We start from the raw sequence: 22,227 nt of genomic DNA, 5'->3' as shown, positions 1-22,227 counted from the left end.
AATTAATCAGTTAAAACTAAAAGTTGTTACATGCCTGATGAGCAAAAGAATGCTTATAATTTCTGACAAAGTATTTGAACGGAATCACACGACTTCTGACTGTGATCTGTCATCGTCATGACAGATCACAGCTCTGGGAATCTTTAGCAAATTAGGCCTGGCTTAAAATGTGAACGATATCTGCACTCTGAAGACTAATCAAAGTCTACTGTATTTATAAAATCGTATAAGGCCCATGTGAAGGCAATGTTAGTCAGAGCTAAAACAATACAGATATAGCCTATCACAGATAATTTAGCAAATCAATTATTTGATGAATACTACTAAAAAGACAACCATGAGATGAGAAACAAGAAATCAACATGCTGTGCAGATGGGATCATTTATAGTCCATGAATTACCAAAGCTTTAATATCAAGAAAAACACCATTACAGTAGTGTCTTATTTCACACAATACTCACACAATTCTAAAATATAAGAACTAAGAAAGTTTGACTACTGCTAAGCGAACAGTTTAACGAATAGGAGCTGGTGGTGGACTTCAGAAGGAGCAGGAGGCCCCCTGTCACCATCCAGGGGGAGGAGGGAGAGATGGTGCACTCATCGGTTCCTAGAAGTGCAGCTAATAACTGAACTCCTGACTATTGACTATGTGTATATATATACAGTCTATATATATATATATGTATACGCAATTATTATTATTATTGCATTATTTGCACTGTCTCTATAGTTTTATATTATGTACATTACCTTTATTTTATCTTATTACCTCTTTTCTTTTATTATCTTCCTGTACTTGTTTTCCTTGGTACTATTCTGCCAGTTGCTGCTGTGGCACCCGAATTTCCCCAAGGGGATAAAAAAAAGTGCTATCTTATCTTATCTTAGTTCTACAACTGCCTGTACCTACTGATAATGCTGTGGACACTTTTCTTTTGAACCACAGTTAATCAAAAACTTAATTGAAACTCATGTTGTATCAGTCCAGATGCGTTCATGAAAGAATATGTTGTGCTGGGAAATATATGAAAACATACTATTATTTATCATATTATGGCGCAAGGTATGATGGGAGTAGCTACAATATTCACTTCCGGGTTGTTGTCGCAATTCTTCCCTTTTCACTGTTTCAATCCTGCATTTGAAAATACTACTGCAAAGCAAAAACACCACCAAAACACTTAAAAAAAATAGTATATAAAATAGTAAATAATACACCTTCAAATAAGTGTGAATGTCTAAACTTCCTTGCACTTGTTGTTTTGTCCTATGTGGAAAACCCCACCTACCTGGTATTCCAAGCAGGAATACTACTTCTACTAATACTATAACTACTTCTTAGCATTCCAACAAATACTAAGAAGTAGTTACAGTGTGACTCAGGTCTGATGCCACTACATCCCCAGTGTGTCATTTTGCTTCTCTCCCCGGGTCTTTCCTTTGATAAAGCCTCATGATTTTAGCGTTGTGCAGTTGTTGCCATGTCTTCATTTCCATTATGAGGTCATGGTTGACGTAGAAGATGACTTTGGTTTTAGCATGCTTTTCCACATAGTAGTTGGGGTATTTACTGTAGTCCTCTGTCATGAATCCATATGCATCCACCTGAGAGAGAGAGAGAGAGAGAGAGAGAGAGACAGAGAGAGAGAGAGGAGACTGAGATTAAATCAAATCAAATAGACTTGCTAAAGTATGACCTGAGAGAGAGGGAGAGAGAGAGAGAGAGAGACAGAGAGAGAGAGAGAGGAGACTGAGATTAAATCAAATCAAAGAGACTTGTTAAAGTATGACCTGAGAGAGACAGAGCGAGAGAGAGAGAGAGAGAGAGAGAGAGAGAGAGGAGACCGAGATTAAATCAAACCAAATAGACTTGCTAAGTATAACAATCTAGAGTCTTTGACATTCAGTATATGAATACTGAGATTGATTGATATTGCTCATAGGTTTTTGTATCGTTCACCATGGTAACCAAACTAGGCAGTGCTAATTAGGAGGCATGTTGACATCCTTAAGTAATGTTAACTTACCACGTCACAGGTATGCAGAGCCAGGAAGAGAGTGAATGCCCCGTTGGTCGGTCTGACTATAGGCCAGTTCCTACCATTGAGGACTGAAGACTTCAAGAACCTGTGGGCAATGAGCACACACACACACACACACACACATATTGAACAGCCTAATAGACACAAATCTATGAAGCAAGTTTGCGTAGGATTAAACGTGAAAGGAGGCTGACCTGTTCCGCACATATCTGAGAAAGTCTGGGTGCAGAACATAGAAGCGGCTCTCGTCAAACTGTCCAGCGTAATATGTCCACGGCCTGGAAGGTAAAGACACAATACTCAGTAATCACCCGGCCAGTGTGGTGAAATGATGAGAGGTGGGTCAGTGTGTGTGTGTGTGTTACTCCCTCTACTAATAATGTGTATAGGGTAGATGTTCACCGTAAGGAGTGGTACTGTCCACTGTGGACTCTTTGTCTACTGAGAAGACCCTGCAGCCACTGGAAATCCCTCATACCCTCAGGAATCATCACATGCTTTATACCCTGCGAAAGGAAGAGGAGGATAGACGTGTTTGGCAGTGTGTATGTGTGTGTGTGTGTGTGTGTGTGTGTGTGGCTGAGCGTGAAAAACTTCAGTACCTCATCGTGTGGGATCTTGGTGAATCCGTAGCGCTTGAAAATGTACAGTGATGTCGTGATGGAGTGGGCCGTGTGAACGTATACGGACGTTTTGTTCCCTACGTCTTCCTCGTAACCCTTCGTGACCGCACCGTTCATCCTGCCGGAAAGAGGGTCAGAGCGTCAAAATTACTTTGAGATGTCAACACAACATGCACAGGGATTTTCCTTGGCCCAAAACACTCACAGAGCCACATTACATGCCAAATACACCCATATGTTCTGGGTAATATGAATAGGTCCAATTATGTCCTCTTTGTTTGTGGTGAAGAGCACCTCCCATGTTAGAATATGTGTTTGGCTTGGTCAATACAGGACCTAGACATATATGAACATAATGTAAGTGCCATCATGTATTTACATTGTGGTGTGACTCTAGTGCTTTTGATCTCCTCCCCTTTCCTCCAAGAAGCTAACCTCTTGCCAGGCCAGGTGAAATCAAAAGAAAATAAATAAATAGTGCCGGTCAGTCTTATTGGTACATTTAAAAAATTTGGGAAAATTTGTTATGATAAATTGACTGAAACGCAAACCTTTACTCTGTCATGTTTCAATCATTTTTTATTACCTTGACAAATATTCAGAATTCAGAATTAGAGGGAGTGGTCCCAACAGAGAGAAACAACAACACAATCTAATGGTTTGGCAGTGTTCCCTCCCTCGTATTTTCCCGTGCCCCTCTTACCGAAACACATAATCGTGTGCGTCTATCTCCTTCCCCATGCCAGAGCCGTAGAGGATCCCAGCGGTGCCCACCACAGCGCAGCGCACACAGCCGTCACCATCGCCTCTGGGGAGGACTAGTGGCTCCTTCGGCTTTGGGATCAAATCCACAGCTGCCTTCACGTCTGCAAACCCAAGCAAAACATACAAATGAATACATAGCCTGCGTAAAGAGTAACTAAACCCCAAACCCAAATCTGTGGTGAAGCCTGACACCTAATGGCGAACAGTAGGGTACTGAACTGGCCATCTGCTATTGGCTGGTCTTTGGTGCCAGGTGATGTCACCTTCTATAGAGTACAACAGGTGGTGACATCACCTGGCACAAAGACCAGCCAATAGCTACTCTTTAAATTAAAATACACAGCACACGCACCTCTTTTAAGAGTTTAACTATGCAATACTGCAATTTGCAGACACGCACAACAAACACACACACCCCCCTACCGTCGTGTTTGTACTGCATGAAACCAAAGGGGTTGTTGAAATGGGCAAGTCTGTTCCACTCGCTCATGTCGAGACGGTCTTTGTGCATGAACAAACGCACATTGGGAATGAAAGCCTGCTTAAAGCTCGGATCCTCGGTCTTCTGCAGAGGCTGGGGACAGGTCTGAGAGTGCCAAAGAAAATACTACATGAATCTATTCATCCTAACAGGAAAAAAGTGAAATTAAAAAATGTGTTAGTCATCATACTTATTTGGTTAAACCTACTGATTGGGTGAGAGCTCCATACAGTGGAGAAAGAGAGGATGGGTCAATCGTCACATAAATGCAGTTTGATTCACTGACTGATTGAAGGAAGAGGCATTGATTATAATCGGAGGGTTAGGGTTACAGAGGCAAGCTGAAAAACAAATACAAGCGGGTCACACCACACAAGCACTTTGCCAGAAGATATCAGCCATGTTTACCCATTCCCATGTTTTAATACTGCAAGGGTCTTGCTATAGTCTGCGTACTGTCTGTCTGGGTTGGGCATCCTGGGTATACACATCCTCAAAATCCCACTGAGGCAGTTTCTTAAAGTCCTTTTTGAAGAGGATAGGCATGGGAGTCTCCTTGAGGGAACCTGCAGCTCCAGGTGTAGTGCTGCCGTCCCTCTTGGCCGTTTTATCCATTGTCAGCTGTGTCAGTAGGTGCGTTTTCATCGCATCGGAGATGGTTTTGGTTTGGTTTGTCGCGTTCAGCACAGCAGCTGAAGTGAAGTTGTCTTTTTTATCTGAGATTACGGACGTATACAGAACAACCGACCCGTCTGTGTTGCCTCTGTGTTCGGTTTCCCCTGAGATAACAGTCCATCTGAATTGTAAACTTGACAGATAGATGCAAAACAGCAGCATTAGTCAAATATCCTTTATTCTAAGCAACTGCACATGCCTCTAAACATGAGACTGATTCACTCAACATGTGCTCAAAGAAAATATTGATACCAGCATTGGCTATTGATTCACCAGAAAATTGTCACTGTGTCCAATGTTCAACTGTATATATTAGTCTCTCTTATCACCTTCCATTTTTTAATTACCCATCTCCCTCTGGAAACGCTTTTCGACACAGTATTACAATCTTTCAACAACCTACCTGATTCTTTGCGATATAAATTCCCATGACAGCATGTAAAGCGTGATGCCGACCGAGACCGCCAACAGGACAGGGAAAATTCTCCTGAAATGTTGAAACGCCATACCTCGAGATAGAGGCTTTGTCCGCAGAACTGAACGCACCGAGTTCTGTTGGAGAAATGAGTCCAGGTGGGAATGGCTCCAGTATCCTGTCCACACCCTGCCACGGTGAATTCCAGTAAATTCATACGCAAGAACAGAGCCGAAAATAAAGTGCACAATCATCAGGCGCATACACATACACACACACACACACAGATAGTTAATGAAGATGGTTTGATAAAGGACCAGCTTTACAGGTGCCACACCTACCACAGATGAAGAGTCTTTAACTCTTCATCCTCCTCTTAAAAAATCATGTCATAAATGCATCATATTTATTGCTTTTATTAGTACATAAAACTAATAGAAATAGTCCTTAATGCCTTTTAGTCCTTATTTACAGAGGGGTAGCTAGTAATGTCTGCTCTGGGTTTCAATAGATGCAGCTGCTTTGGGTTTTTTTTCCATGTGGACTGGACTTTGGGTGACAGGTGGATGGAACAACAACAAAACAAACAAACAAACAATATGAAACATAAAGATGGGTGGTTGGTCTTGAATATTGCTGAGTGGATTATAATGTGTGGTTCTGCGGAACTTGGGTAGAATGGGTGTATGGAGTTTGTACTTGGTATAATGGAATAGTCCTTGGTTAGGGCTCATAGGTATTGAGCACAATCACAAGATGCATCACAACAAGGAAGAGTGGAGCCTGCATTGTCTGCATGAGTGTAACAACAGGCTAAAACATGTTACTTTAAGCTCTACCTACCATCTCCATAGTGATTTTACCACCTAGGCCCATAAGACAAGGAAAACTCTGGAAGGAAAGATGCAAGAGGGAAATGGGAGTGGTGGGATTTGGAATATTGGCAATTCCACAAACATGATGAAGATGTACACAGTGAAAGCTTCCCGTCACTCAATAAAATAAAAAATGACTGAATTGTGAGTTTTTTTCTTGCAATTGTGACTTTATTTCTCAGAATTCTCACTTTATATCTCAGAATGCTCAACTTTATTTCTCAGAATTCTCACTTTATTTCTCAGAATTCTCACTTTATATCTCTGAATTCCGACTTTTTTTTTCTTTCGCAAAAAAAAAAAGTCAGAATTCCACAAATTCACAATTGCGAGAAAAAAACTCACAATTGAGTTGTTTTTTATTTCATTGAGTGGCGGGAATGGGCTTCCATAGGAAGCTCATGGTGCAGCAAAACCAAAGAAAAGCCATGCCGCATCCAGCCAAACACTGCATATGCAGCCAATAATGATAAGCAGCATTGGCAGCGGGTAGGTAGGAACAGATAAGCACAGTATGCTGGTCGCTTCATGGCCACTTTAGAATCGACATCTGTGGCAACGGCTGCGACAGAACTGATGAGCGCTGCCAAAAATCACTGCTGAAGTCAAAATTGAACAAGGGGAACTGAGTTTATTCGACCCATGATCTGCGATGTGATACTGGAAAGGGAGAATAATAGGTCTATTTCCTGGTTGAGAGCTGGTAGTAGGCCTACCACTGTAAAAAGATGTCAAATGAAAATACTTGTATGAATCCACAAGGTCAGTCTCTCATTGGCTGCCGGTGGAGCAGCTCCAGGTTGTGTATCAGATGACATCACAGATTTCAGTCTTGATGTTCTGGCTTTTCTAGCTTTCAGAGCGTTGTTCCTCTTCACAAATATTGACCTGCTGTGTCCTAAGCTACAGGAATAACATGTGGCTGTGTGAATGCAGCATTCCTGTCATAATAGTACAAGAGCAGGATAAGGCTGTGAAGGGTTATGAATCAACAAAGCAGGGGTTTAGAATATGATAATAAACTTAGATGTAGTTGTATAAAAACTCTAAATCTTGAGGCCTAAATTACATGTTGTCATGTCTGTGTCTGTGAACATGAATGTCCCGCTGTGAGCCGTCATGATTCACAAACTATTGGCAATGTACAGTAATTATTCATGACAAGTACCACCTACTATGTGTGGGCGGGAGAAAATCGAGTCATATTGACATGTTTTAGCAAGCAAGTCCTGTGGTTTCTCACACCAGGAATCTCATGATTTCTGCACTATACTTCATAGTCGTTTGCTTGTTTTCCACAGGGGGGGATGAAGCGTTTCATTATCAGTAGAGTGTTTCTGCAAAGGGGAAACATGCACACACTTAACATATTGTCTAATAGAGTGACTGTACAATACAATATTGTGGAACTGCGTCAAGCTAACCGGAGAAAGCCAGAATAAGACCGGAAATCAACCAATTGTGCCTTCAAAATAAAAGGTTGGCTTACGCTTGGTCGTGGAGGCCCCATTTTATACTGCAGAAATATTCATCTTAACAAGTATTGAGTCTAAACATTTTATTTTTCTTAAAACAAGTGCAAAAATCTGGCAGTGGGGCGAGATACTGTCACTTGTTTCCAGTGCAAATCAATTCGTTTCAATCAATTATAATTTTCTTGATACTAGCAGAATGATCTGCCTTGTTTCAGCATATTGACACTTGTTTCTAGAAAATTCCTGAGACTGAATAAGAGACTAAATTACTTAAGATGGGCATTTTTTGCAGTATAGGAGCAGTGTAGAACTGCAGCTGCTATGAGTTAACTCCATTTTAAAGGTAAAGAAGACATTCGTACAAATCATGAATATACTACATACTACATGGAAAGGACATTTTGGGGGAAAAAACAGCAATTGTATTTTCATTTACCATAGATTCCTCCTTAAATGTACTCTGTGAAAATTAAAAGCTCGGCAAGTAATTTTAGTTTGTATCCATCAAGCTTAGTCCAGATGTTATATATAAAATAAATGACTTTGCTTGAAACAAGGGAAATTGTCTTGAAAAGTATCTTGTTTCAAGATTTAAGTAAACTTGTTTGATAAATAAAAATAAATAATTCTCATATGAATCCAGTAAGATGTACTCAAATTACCAAAATTATCTGCCTAAGATAATTTGTCTGGATACAAGCTAAAATTAAGATAAGATAAGATAAGATAGCACTTTATTAATCCCCTTGGGGAAATTCAGGTGCCACAGCAGCAACTGGCAGAACAGTACCAAGGAAAACAAGTACAATAAGTACAATAAGATAATAAAAGAGAAGAGGTAATAAGATAAAAAAAAAAATAGTGTGCATAACATAGAAACTATAGAGACAGTGCAAAAATGCAAATGCAAATAACAATAATAATAATAATAATAATAATTATAATAATAAATGCGTATTCGTATATATATACTGTATATATACATAATCAATACTTGACAATTAGGTTACATTACAGTTACATTACAGTTAAGTAAAATACAATTGTTTTTTCCAATGTGTCCTTTTCATAGCATATATTCATAGCTATATTGACATTATGCATGATGTAATAAATATACTGCATGACTATACCAGATGACTTGGAAGGATGTCCACTACCATAACATTTTCCACTAATAAATGCCATTTTATTTCCTTAATCCTGTCTTTTTTGCAGTGTATTTTTTATTTTCACTTTGGCACTTTGCATCATTTCAAAAAAGGCGCAACCACAGAATTTGAATCCATTGAAATTCTGTGGGTGCAACACTTGTTCGTGATTGACTTTTATTTTGAATGTCATAACCGGAAGTCACATTTGGACTTTAATTTGAAAATCCTACCCGGAAGTTTTACATGTTTGTCTCGTCCAGCTTGAGCCTTGTGTTTTTGCTTTACCTTTTCAACAAGTGACTGCTGACAGGCGTTCAGGAGAAGGGGAGGAGAAGTATTTTCTCGCTTCGCCTTCTCCGATTTTTTTTTTATACGAAATCTCCAACATGGAAGCTCAGGCACATTTCTCCCGTGAGGAAATCAACAGCACGGTATGGGAAGTCCCGGAGAAATACACACGGCTGAAACAAATAGGGACAGGAGCGTACGGCTCTGTGTGGTAAGTGACCTGTCATTTCATTTACATTGCATGAAGTGTGTTGTCGTTGGGACCGAACGGCGTGATGCAGCGTTTCGTAGTAGACTCGTTACGCCGCCTGCATACAGCACACAGCCTATAGGGCCTTGGTTTACATCCTGTGTCAGCACGGCCAGCACTGATGACATTATTAACCCATATCCAAAAACTACATCTGCATACTTTTTAACGACGTATGTTGACATATATGGAGACCACATATATTAAAAATCTGGTATCTTTAGAACCATATATGTACATATTTGTACAATATATTATATGGATGAGATCTTAATGTATGTCGATATTGCAAAAATGGCCACTTTCATGTATACATTTACATACGTGGTATGTGTTGACATATACGGAAACCACATAAATATTAGAAATAATGCATCTTTTAACCATATGTATGTACATACTCTATATGTACACTATATACAACATATACAATCTATATAAGCCTATATGTTCATATATACTTTATATAGCCTGTTTCAACATGCATTTACATGTATTTACATACATGGTATAGAAATATGACATTTGACATGGAATATATTTTAATATATCTAATGCCAAGATATATATATTTTGCAATAGATTAAATGGTTTAAATCGGTTTGTAAAAATACAAATGAATTCATTTAAACACAGATATGTCAGACTACAGTGTACATATATGGTCTTGTATGTCCGTTTATTTTATAGAAATGCATGTTATACAGGTTCAAGCCATAAATGCAATGTTAAAGTGCTGTATGGGAATAGTTAACAGAGACCTACTGGCACTCACAACCTTCAATGACATGGACATCCATCAAATAAGAAGTTTGATGTATGTGCAATCTGCATACATCAAACTTTGTGAAATTTGCTTAAGCAAATTCATAGATTGGACACGCCCATTTTCACTTTCATTGATTTGTAGTTGCCATGTTGTTTATCCAATTGATCTGTAGATCATTTGTGTATCTAGATCTACTAATGCTATGGTGCAAGTTTGGTATCAGGCCAAAGAAAACCAGTTTTTCATAAAATGCAAAATGAGACTTTGGTGGTCCAGTGGCAAATCTGCAGGGCATGGACAGTTAGATATGGGAACCAAGTTTTGTGTATGGCCTTTAGAACATGACATGTGACTGTAGCGCACCCTATGGGTCAAAGTGCATACTTGTACATATGTTTGAGATGCCTTTACACACAAGGCTGCCACGTTTCATACTAACATCATACAAATGCACGTTGATCTACAAACTATATACGCTATTATATATTATGGCATAGAGATCAATCACAACCAAACCAAATATTTTGCATTTAGTGCAAGAGCATGTATACCAAATTGAATGAGATTTCGTCATCCAGATTATGAGATAACATTTTTTGTAAATTGTAGCGTGATTGTATGGCATGATTTTGGAATGCCGGTGCAGACATGGTTGACGAACCCGGCTGAAGACATATTCCAAGTTTTGTGTCAGTTAGAAAAACGGTCACTGAGTTATGGCCAGTTTTGTGTTAGGCCACACCCAATCTTCACTTTATTGCCTCATCGCTGCGGTGTTGTTTATCCGATTGAGCTGGTTTACAGATCATTTGTGTATGTAGGCTGACTAATACAATGCTGCAAGTTTAGTACTGAGAAAGCCTTTGTATAAAAACCGTTTTTTCCAAAAAGCCATTGCCATCAAATACTTCACCTTTAACGGGGGAACTATTTTTTTGCCAAATTTCCTGCCTCTGTCATAAACCATCTCATGGGAAGCTGTGAAAACGTAGGGAGAGAAGAAAAATAATAAACCAGCACAAAACAACAGAGTTTCAATGCTATGTATGAGATGTACCGGCCTACTTTGGTGGATCGACATTGTCCGTAACACCGTGCACAAGTGGCGTGTGCAATCTGTGTCGGTGGATGCAGCTCCAAATAGACTGACAAGCCTTCCCTCCTACGACTCGGTGCCCCGCAGATCACCGCACACATGTTGCCTCCGATCGGGGGTTGCCAAGCGTTTACATTTAGACACATTAAATCACAGATCGCATCCCACATGCCTCTGTCTGAGATGACATTTGCTGTTGGATATGATTTTCATACAGAGCTGGACAACTGTCTATACAGTTGGTAGAGAGAGAGAGTGAAACCTCCAATCAGAATAGACATCCCTCTATCATCCACTGCTCTAACATCAAAAGAGTGAGATAATTGTAGTTAAACAAGAAGGTCCTCATAGAGCATAAACCTCCACCAACACGTAATTCTCCAACTTGCTGTTACACCCAAACACATCATTCCTATCACTTCAATTTTGCGTTAAATTGATTTCTTGACCCTGCAAACATACCTTTAGGATTTGGAATCAAGTCTCTACCTCTGTTAGTTTCATAGTAACGGCTAAAAAACAGTTATCATCTAATGGCTAATGTCAGTGAGACAGAGTGCGCACTCGCTGCTGTAGCTGAAGCTTCGATCCTTCACTTCACAGTGGACAGAGAAGTGACCGCACCCGACACCAGCATTTCATTTGGCTAAATAGGGTAAATCTATAATGTCTCAATTAGCGGGGATGGGATGGGATGCTCTTTTCTGTTGCAGCTGCACTTTGTGATTTAGGCTGATGCATAAAAATCCTTGTGCAGCTTTAAACTATTCCTTATTTTGCTGGGAACCGCTTGCAACCCCCTCAATGGCCCCCCCGGGTGCCCCCCAACCTCACTTTGGGAACCACTGTCTTAGACGATGCTGATGTAATTCTCTGTCACCCAGTCTGCTCATTATACACTCGATACTCTTATGATTTGAAATTTGGTGTGCAAATTTCTGGGACTTTTGCAATAAAAACACAATATATGGTCACATTCGTAATGCTGGTGTGTACTTACTAGTTATTCCGTTATGTGTCACAGCTCAACAATAAACGAGAAGACGAAAGAGAAAGTGGCCATCAAGAAACTCCACAGGCCGTTCCAATCGGAGATCTTCGCCAAGAGGGCCTACCGGGAGCTCCGACTGCTCAAGCACATGAAGCATGAAAACGTGAGGCGCTCAGACCCACCACACTGCAAAGGTTTCTCCCTGAACATTAACAAACCCTAGTGTTGATTGAAAACTCACTCTCTGCACATGACATACTGTGTGTTTCTCTGCCTGTAATAACACAATCATCACGTTTCAGAGATTATGATATACCGTAACTTCCAAAGATGAATGAGCATGAACATTTCACTCACACACTTCTGTTCCCGTGTATTCGTGGTGCCCGTATTTGTCACCTTCCTCTTCCATTCCCACCAGGTGATAGGACTTCTCGATGTGTTTACGCCAGCCTCGGGCCTGGACGACTTCCAGGACTTGTGAGTATTTATCGCCCCGATAGAAAACCCCCTCAGGCAGAGGCAGAGAGCGCCTCTGATGATGTGCAGATATAGCGTTCACCTGCAGAAATACCTGTATCGCTGCGGGACCGCAGGGAACAGGTATTGATTTCTGTTTTGCCGGCCAAACAATAGGAGAGCCAGGTTCGGGAGGGATCTGAGAAACCTCATGTTTTCAAAAGGTTCAGAATAGTCTACCAACTGACACTGCAGTTAGATCAGCTGGACACAATCACAGTTAAAATAATCCCAACCTGATTCTAGAAGTCTGAAAAAGGATGGAAAATGGTATTTGGTCATTTCCCGGTCTGGAAAAGTGTGGGAAGCAAAGGTTGTGCTGCACGGATACACAAATGATGACACATTTCCTATAGTGATTTTTCTAACCCTTAGTGATTTATTGTGAATGTCCAGTTATAGAGTGAGGTGGCCTAGAAAGTCTGGAATTTTAAAAATGAAGGGTATGAATGAGTAGGAACCCTTTAAGTAGCTTCTACACTTAATCATAACACAATACAGATACAGTTAATAATGTAAGCATTAGGACAGTGAGCTAAAGTTGGTTTTGCTGTCAAATTATCCACTTTGCAACATGGATTTCACACTGAAAAACATGAATATGTGGCTAAAGAACAGAGAACAAAAACTAGATGAAACTAAAGATATTAGGCTGTTGCAGCAGCAAAATGTTAAGGATGCAGCTAAGAAAAATAGAATATTTTGAGGTTTATGTTAACGGGGGTTTGTATAAACATACACAACTGCCAATTTCAGCACTAAGCTACCGAAATGCCTGAATGGAAGTATGAAGAGGCACGGATTACAGCATGAAGAGGGTTTGTAGAATAACAGTGGGAGAGCTTACAGAGGCCAATAAAAGCTTTTACTTTTGCAGTCGTTTTGCTTTCGACTGAGTAAAGCTCTAGTGTAGTGATTGTCCATATCTTTCCCATTCTCTCTCTCTCTCTCTCTCTCTCTCTCTCTCCCTCCTCTCTCTTTTCCCCAGCTACCTGGTGATGCCCTACATGTTTACCGACCTGTCGAAGGTGCGAGGTCATCTTTCAGAAGACAGGGTCCAGTTTCTCGTCTACCAGATGCTATGTGGACTCAGGGTGAGCAGGAGGGAGAAATAGTCAGAAAACAGTAACACTTTACCATCAGGGTTGCCCATAAGGCGTCATAATCAACTATAATACACTATAATAACTATAATTAGAGCATGATGTCATATCCTGTTATACACACTGTGTGCCAAAAACTGATTGAATACGTTCTCAGGTAATCATATAACACAGTCATACCAGATTCATAACATATTTAAGATACTATAATGCACAATACATTATAATGCATGGAATTTTCTAATGTGATTACAGTGAGAATAGTGAATATAAACATATAATGAGGGATGTAGTGGAGGGTAAACCCACTTAAACTCAGTTTACACCTTACATAAGTAGAGTCAAGCTGATGTAGGATATTTGAAAACAGATTAATACCTTTATGAAAAGATACACTGTCAATCAAAAGTTTGGGGACACCTCATTGATTATGTTTTTCATAATCTTAAAGCCATTTTGATCTAAAGGCTTATGCTTAAATGCTTGAAATGTGTGTCTTAGACAAATATAAATAATGAAGTTGATCTTATGTATGAATTTCTTTCCAAAGCCTTTGCCTTTCCATCAAGGCAAAGGGCGGCTACTTTAAAGAATCTAAAATATAAGCTAGTTTTGATTTGTTTCACACTTTTTTTGGTCGGTGCATAATTCCATTTGTGTTATTTCATAGTTTTGATGTCTTTACTGTTATTCTAAAATGTTTCTGTTTCCTGCAGTACATTCACAAGGCTGGCATCATCCACAGGGTAAGTGGGAGTACATTTGTTTTACTTTTACAGCCACTGTAAAGAACAAGCAACAATGGTTGATACACTTTCCCGGCCCAGATGGCAGACTTGCCTTTTTTCCCCTGCGTTGCAGAGAAGCATGAGAATGCTGCTTCAATCGATCATTGTTGTTGAGTCACTTACTAACCCTGCCCTAACAGGTACGATAAGTAGACTGTTCTCCGGTGTCTGGCTGCGTGTCTAGAGATGTTAGGACACACCCTGCTCCAGCCGTGCCAGCCGGATCGGTGTATGTGTGGGTTACAGGAAGCAGGGTTGGACTGATAGACCAGTTTGCCGATATGTCAGTCAGATATCGGTCTAAAAATCTGATCAGATTTGGTCCATTCAGTATCGTCCACCTCTGATATGAGGGATATTATGCAGTTTTATTGATTACATATTCATTGTAGAATTGATCATTACTACACCGGTTGTCTATGGGAAGACCTGAACCTTATTAGTAGTTAGTAGTAATATCCCAGGTTTCAATGGAGAGTTTTAGTGTCCCATGGTCTAAATGTTGTTTCTGAGGCTTTTCCACCCTGACAAGAATAAACACTGAAAGCTTATTTTTGGATTTTTTTGGTATGAAAATAGGCAACTTAAAAGATACTGAATATCAGCACAAAATATCAGATATCAGCAGTCGGTTGAACCATAATAGAAAACTGGGGCATTGTATGACTTAAGTTAAAGCTGCTCTAGGCGAGATTTGTATGTAAAAATACACCAGGCTAAATCACAAAGTGGGGCTGTCACCAACATTAGATCTTTTTTCCTCTCTTGTCTCTTTGGTATCTTTGGTGTAAAGCATCACAGACCGGCCGGGTTGGTAAACATGAGTGTGCTGAGTGACGTTTACTGTTGTCACCGTACCGGATTTCTGGGTATTGAATTTCAGAATTTTCAGACAGTTAGCTCTTGCTGCCATCTGGGGCTGCCAGTGTGCAGCTTTAGTTATGAACTTGAAAGAAATGTTGGTATTTAATGACTAGTGTCTCTGGTGGTTATCTTCTGCATCTTAGGTAATTGAATGTGTGTGTGTGTGTGTGTGTGTGTGTGTGTGTGTGTGTGTGTGTGTGTGTGTATGTGTGTGTGTGTGTGTGTGTGTGTGTGTGTGTGTGTGACATGGTCCTGCACACTCAGTCCTTAAAATGCAGTATGATACCCTGCTATTACTGTGGTAATAGAAGATGTTATCATCACTTACTAACAATTTATGAATGACACCATCGTTAGCTTATGCTTGAGTCACCCTGTTTAAAATCCCCACAGTATTTAAGGTGTTGAGAACAACAAACGAACCATTTTAGACTACAGCGACTACAAGTATCGGCACTTTTAGTCTCAGATTTGATACTACACACTATAATTTACTGTTAACAATGTGCTGCCATATGTGACCATCATTCAACTCATTTTCTTTTGCAGGACCTTAAGCCTGGAAACTTGGCCGTAAACCAAGACTGCGAGTTGAAGGTTTGTGCCTCGGAGGATTACATTAGAAAAATAAGATGAAACTTTAATGATCCCTGTGGGGACACTGGGTTGTTGTAGCAGCAAAAGTAGGAAAGAAAGGAAAGACAGGAAAGAAAAATAAATTATAGACTCAAAAGCAATTGTGGGGTTATGTAAATATATGCAGCCTCCAGTTTGAACACGTTAAGTAGACTGGGTGGGAAATATGGGAAAGACTATGGATTATTAACAAAACTGGATTTACTTACTTACAAAAATGTATATTACAAAATAAAAAGAATGTGTTATATTTATATATATGTAAATGGAAGTATGTGTAAACATAATGTTATAAAACATAAAATTATCAATATGCATATAGTATTAAATGCCGGAACCATTAAATGTAACAGTCTACACAGCATGGAACACTGAGAGGGATCCAGGAAAACTGCAGAAAGCAGATATATGAATTTATAGCAATATACATGATGTGCCAGCATGCATCATATTTACATATCTACCAGATGGCCATGCATAAATACATAGTGTCCAGGCATGTATCTGTTTGCACTGTAAAACAAATTATCAAACGACGCCAAGTCCAACCAGTAATCCCATAAAATAACCTTACATTTTCATGTATTTTCCATTAATTCACCCCTTAATTCATGCAAAATCCCCTTAAAATTAATTAAGGGAGTTATTAATGGAGGAGAGCCCATTGAAACCACCTTAAACATCCCCTTAATCTTGACTCCTTACTTTCTAATTGAATTAAAATTGCAGGGAGACAGGAACTTTTCCATTCATTTCCACTTAATAACCCTGTAAACCTGCACAAAAGGCCTGAAAAATCCCTTAATTACTAGTGTCTGTGAATCAACCCATGAATAAACCCTTATAAACCCATGATACTAACCTTACTTTATTAAAGCTTTGTTTTTAATGGATAATTCATGTTTATGTAAAGGAGAAATTAAGGACATTTCAGGGATAAAATGAAGGGGTTTGGTTTTGTAGTGTTAAGGTTGCAGATTGTGATCAGATCTGTGCTCTCGATGCAGATCCTGGACTTCGGGCTGGCTCGCAGTGCTGACGCTGAGATGACGGGCTATGTGGTGACCCGGTGGTACCGGGCGCCTGAGGTCATTTTGAACTGGATGCACTACACCCAGACTGGCAAGACAATCACAGCTGTTACACATTCTCACCTCCGACCTCACTGTTGTCTGCTGGGCTAGCTGAGCAGTGCCGGAACTGTTTGCTGTTGTCATGTGAAAACATCCCAACTCCAGTTTTAGCAATTTCTCTCTTAAAGAGTAACTAAACCCCAAATCCAAGTGGTTGGGTTTGGGTGCCAAGTGATGTCACCACCTGTTATACTCGATAGAAGGTGACATCACCTGGCACCAAAGATCAGCCTATAGCAGATGGCCAGTACAGTACCCTACTTTTCACCATTAGGTATCAGGCTTCACCACAGATTTGGGCTTGGGGTTTAGTTACTCTTTAAAGTGGAGTTTTAAATGGTCCTTTATGGGTTCAGCAAATTTTCATAATCATATGGTGCATTAAACGCATCTGAAATCCATTATGGAATTTCAAAATTGCATGGGTGACAATAAAGCTTAATCTGTGAAAAGTTGACACTGATTGGTCTGACAGCAGCGCTACAGAGCGGAGAGTCAATGACTGAGCTGTCACTGCTATGGAATCGATTTTCCTAGGATTTATAATCTTTCCTTAGGAGATAATATTTCATTTTGTAAACAGTCTGCAGTCTACAGAATGGAATATGGCACAGAAAGCAACGCTAGCAAGTTTACACCCTTCATAGGATTGTATTACTCACCAAGTACTTGCCAGAGTGGATGGTACAATAGATTCTTCTCTACCAGGAATAGGCAGTTAGCTCTGGTATATAAGCTGCCTTCCTCATTCCTACTCCCCAGAGCAAAACTCAGTACACTCTTAGTGATGTGTTTCTCACTGATGTATTTTTCTTTGGTGTTTATTCCAGTGGATATCTGGTCTGTGGGCTGTATCATGGCAGAAATGATCAATGGAAAAACCCTTTTCAAAGGGAAAGACTGTATCCTTTTATCTGCCTTGTCTGTTTGCTGGAGTCCTACATTTTGAGGTGATATGAATCATATGTCACTAGTCTGTACACAGAGTATCTATGACCACATATCTATATATACATTTTTTAGATTATTTTAAGGGATTTCTGCTTTATTGGACAAATAACAGTAGACATAGGGGAAAGATGGGAGAGGGAGGGGTGAAATATGACAAAGGTCCTGGGACGGATTTGAACCCTGGACGGTACAGGTACATGGTATGCGCCTTAGACCACTGAGCCACCAGGACACCCCAAGTTTAAATATCCTTGATTGTAACCTGTCCATCAGACATGGACCAGCTGACTCAGATCATGAAAGTGACTGGAATACCTGGACCAGAATTCGTACAGAAGCTGGACAGTCCCGAGGTAGGACAAAACATGTGTCATGAAACTAGGGTTCAACTGATATGGTTTTTTTTTTTTGGATTGATACTGCCAAGAGCTGACATTTTGTGCCGATATTCAATATCTTTAAGTCTTCCGAAAAATGACATGTATTCAATATTTCCTCCAGAATTTTATTCTCGTCAGGGAAAAGCCTCTGAGCAAGCATTTAGACAATGGGACACTAAAATAACATCCATGGACTTTCATATTTGTGTTGAATCGGATGGAAACGTTGCATGAGAATCAGTTCAGGTTAAGGGCGTCCCGTAGACAGCCAGTGTCGTATTGATCAATTCTAGTAAATATGTAATCAATAAAAACTACATCATATCCATCACATCAGAGGTGGATGACACTGATATCCAGTTTTACATCGGTCTACCCTACTAAATTAAATATATAATATTAAATAAATGAATAAATAATTAAATTGTGAAATGTCAGCATAAACAACTAAATGCATTGTCAAATAATTTAATTTATAGATAGCCAATCAATGAAATCTATATTATGTAATTATTTATCTATCTATTTATTTATTTATGTATTTATTTCAGTGTGTGGCACATAAATTAAATAAATATATCCGTCAAAGTCAGACAGCTGAATGATGGGTTGAATTTTACAACGCCTTCACCGGCTGCAGTCTCAAGCCATCGACTTTTGTGCACTAAATTATTCTAAATTATTATAAAGTGATGGCTTCCAAAAGTTGCCCTGAGTTACTTCAGGAAGCAGCTACCTAGGTACAAGGCTGTTTCATGAAATTTCAAGCTCAAGAATTGTTAAGTGATTCAGCAGGAACGTCAAAAGATGGGCGTCCAGGGCGAGTGTTACTGTTAGAGCTGCTATAATGCAGCCTGATTCACCGCAGACGTTCCTCCAGGTTTGCAGGTACAGCATTCATCAGTGTCACAGAGGGCCGATGTCATTGCTAAATGCTTCAGAGAGGTCTATCTTCAACAGAAGAATGACTAATTGCTTCCATTTTGTCTGCTAATGCGAACATATCTTCCACTATCTCAAACAAAATCTCAAAGTAAACATTTGCCCTGAGCACCGCCATTTTGAAGCAGGCATGAACAATTGATTCAGTCGATTCAATCGTACAATCGTTTAACCAGCAATCAAAAGTCAGAACTGTTTAGATCCCGCGTATTGGCTTTGATGAATGAAGTTGACAAATGTTTTGTTTTGTTTTTTTTATATTATTGTCTTGAAAACAGGCCAGAAGTTATGTCAAGTCCCTCCCTCGCTTTCCCAGAAAGGACTTCTCTACGTTGTTCCCTAGAGCCAGTGTACAGGGTGAGTTCAACCAGCAGGAATCCCTGTTTCTGAGCTCATGTGGGCCACAAATTCTTGTTTTTTTTAACCTTTATCCAAGGTTTGCTGAGCACCATGCTCTTTTTTCTCTGGTGCACAGGAAATGATCTGTTTTATGATTCCAGTTGGTTTGGAAAAAATAGAAGAAGAACTGGGTAGTTAGCATGAGCCGAGCAGTGATAGCCACCATGGCTGAACAGACAAAGAAAAGAGCGACACCTACCGAAACTCAAACTGCGTCAACAGAAAATGCAAGGAAACTTTGAATTTGAAACTGTTTGATAACTGTTTGACAGTTTGAAGGATATACATGTTACATCAGTAAACTGTGCACTCCTTAGACCTAAATGTCTTCTTCTTAGTGACTGGTAGGGGTACAGATGGTGAAAAAAATCGTTTGGCAGCAGGGTCAGCTGCCAAACGATTTAGGAGACAGTTTGAATTTCACTATTGTTTCAATTCGTCACTTTCTATGTGGAGAAGATTTCCTGCCAGTGTCCATACTAACACCAGAATTGTTTTTAGTCAAATAGGGCGAATCTATGGGGACTGAATTATTGGGGATGGGACACTCCTCTCTGTTATTATTTGATAGGAATAATGGGATGGAAGTAATTCTTTGCATTGGTGTGTCATATTGTTCAAGAAATATGAGGTTTACATACATGTACATGTTCAAAAATTGTGACATTAATATGCAAGAAACAAAAACTCTCAATGTTCAAAAGGTTGGAGAAACCTTCCATTGAGCTAATGTGAGAATATAAATGCTTTTATACATAGAATATTTAGATTTCTTTAATTTGATGGATTTTGAAGTTTGTTCAACATGTTGCTTTATTCTATTACCACCATCCGGTTGCAGCTATTGACCTGCTAGAGAAGATGCTGGTTCTGGATGGAGACGAGAGGCCCACGGCTGAGCTGGCTCTGGAGCACCCGTACTTTGACAGCCTGAGGGACCCGCAGGACACGCCTGAGCCCGAGCCGTACGACGACAGCCGCGACAACGCCACGCTGGCCCTGGAAGAGTGGAAGCGTGAGTGAAGAATCCAAATAAACGAAGAGAGATTAGATGGAATGAATGGTTCCCCGTGGGGAAATTGGGTTGTTGCAGCCGCAGATAGTAACAAGATACAGCCAAGAAAAAAGAGAATATTAACCTAAAAATCAATTATGAGCAATTTTGGTGATATGAACATATGCAGCTGACAATTTCTGCATGTGGAGAACACGATAAGAGTGTGAAGTATGGAAAAGAGTATGGAGTACTTTGAGATATGGATATACTTAAAGCTGTCATTTACAGTTCTTAACTTACAGTATTGATTGCTTATATAAGTATGGATTACTAAATATGAAAACTTAACTTTGACGTACAAGTGCATTAACAAAAAACAAAAAAACGAAGAAAAAAAGACTTAACTAGAACATTTTAAGTAGAAATGTATGAATGAAAAGTATGAGAAAAAGTGTGGATTATATTGAGGGTGTGCAAAATAACAGCAGTGGAACTTACTGAGACAAAGGAAAAATTCACGCAGGATATGTACAATATTAAAATATACTAAAAATATGAAATAAATGCAGTATGAAATAAGTGGGGGAAAATATCACTATATATGCAGTATATGACAAATGAAAAGGATTTGAGAATATGAAGAAAACAAGAATGTGATTTTATAGCATATATACAGAATGTGCAGAATGTGTGTCAATGAGTCAGTGATTTATGAAATAGAAAAATGTGTTCAGATAGCTTTGAACTGCCGTTTGCAACACAAATTCAACACAAATTCAAATGATAATTGCAGTGGTGGATATGTTATTGATGCATGTGTTTTGACCCTTTTGCCCACAGGGTTATGTTTCAGAGAGGTGAAGAGCTTTGTGCCGTTCCCACGGCGAGACTCCAAGAGGAAAAACACATTGACTATGTCTCAGTAACCCCACGAACGTCATGTAACCCCCGATGCCCCAAACCAACATAGTATACAGCCAATGGTGCCCTTGCATTTTGTATCCATTGAGACTTTTATTTTCTAAATGTAGATTGCCGCTCACCCGCCTGCATTCCCTATCAGTGAAACGTCTTGCAAAGGTTTATTGCGACCAAATGTCCCAGGATTTAATGTAAGTCTTACTGTGCGATTGTATTTTTCCATTAAAGGATAAGACAAGGTATGTTTTGTGGAGCTCTGTTTTTGCAATAAATAGTAAATGATGCCGGTTAACTGTCCAGAGAAATTTCACGTCACTGTATGTAGTGGAATGCTTAAAATTCCATTTATGTTGAATGCATGATGTAATCCACAGCCAACTATGGAACTTTTGGCACTGAATTGCATCTCAATTTTTTTTTCGTTTATTAAAATGATCAGCAGGACAAGCACTCAGTGTCTCAGTACCATTGTCCTTTCAAGTGTGACATCATTTTTCTATGTCCAACGCTAATTGTCCTCTCAAGGCGTGACATCATAATTTTTCAGCCCAAATAAGGGATTCCGGATCCAGCCCCATTTCAGTCTAATGTGAAAATGAATAGGCTAATTATTCATTGAATAGGCTAAATAAATGACTAACTTGAACTATGTCCAATGTTAATAGTGATTATTTTTGCTTTCGAGGGTTCT

The 22,227-nt window shown here is 39.5% G+C and overlaps 2 protein-coding genes across 2 annotated transcripts; one reads left to right on the top strand and one right to left on the bottom strand.

Annotated features, from left to right (window-relative positions):
- Nucleotides 1–379: 379 nt before the first annotated feature.
- On the bottom strand, nucleotides 380–5,132 carry LOC139912382 (alpha-N-acetylgalactosaminide alpha-2,6-sialyltransferase 2-like). Its single transcript, XM_071900160.2, has 9 exons — nucleotides 4,994–5,132; nucleotides 4,372–4,723; nucleotides 3,858–4,020; nucleotides 3,373–3,535; nucleotides 2,649–2,787; nucleotides 2,449–2,552; nucleotides 2,241–2,324; nucleotides 2,032–2,131; nucleotides 380–1,609 (listed from the first exon to the last, which is right to left on the bottom strand). Exons 1-9 carry the CDS (start codon nucleotides 5,095–5,097, stop codon nucleotides 1,415–1,417), a joined length of 1,404 nt encoding a protein of 467 aa, XP_071756261.2. The 5' UTR covers nucleotides 5,098–5,132; the 3' UTR covers nucleotides 380–1,414.
- Nucleotides 5,133–8,797: 3,665 nt separating this feature from the next.
- On the top strand, nucleotides 8,798–21,776 carry mapk13 (mitogen-activated protein kinase 13). The gene is made up of 12 exons (XM_071916720.2): nucleotides 8,798–9,008; nucleotides 11,937–12,066; nucleotides 12,325–12,383; nucleotides 13,411–13,516; nucleotides 14,242–14,271; nucleotides 15,727–15,774; nucleotides 16,821–16,935; nucleotides 17,777–17,848; nucleotides 18,171–18,250; nucleotides 19,498–19,576; nucleotides 20,460–20,633; nucleotides 21,456–21,776. The coding sequence occupies exons 1-12, from the start codon at nucleotides 8,896–8,898 to the stop codon at nucleotides 21,539–21,541; spliced, it is 1,092 nt and encodes a 363-aa protein (XP_071772821.1). The 5' UTR covers nucleotides 8,798–8,895; the 3' UTR covers nucleotides 21,542–21,776.
- Nucleotides 21,777–22,227: the final 451 nt, after the last annotated feature.

This window comes from Centroberyx gerrardi, chromosome 14, assembly GCF_048128805.1.
Source record: "Centroberyx gerrardi isolate f3 chromosome 14, fCenGer3.hap1.cur.20231027, whole genome shotgun sequence".
NCBI lineage: Eukaryota > Metazoa > Chordata > Actinopteri > Beryciformes > Berycidae > Centroberyx > Centroberyx gerrardi.
Note: the sequence above shows the minus strand (reverse complement) of the source record. Positions and strands in the feature narration are given on the sequence as shown.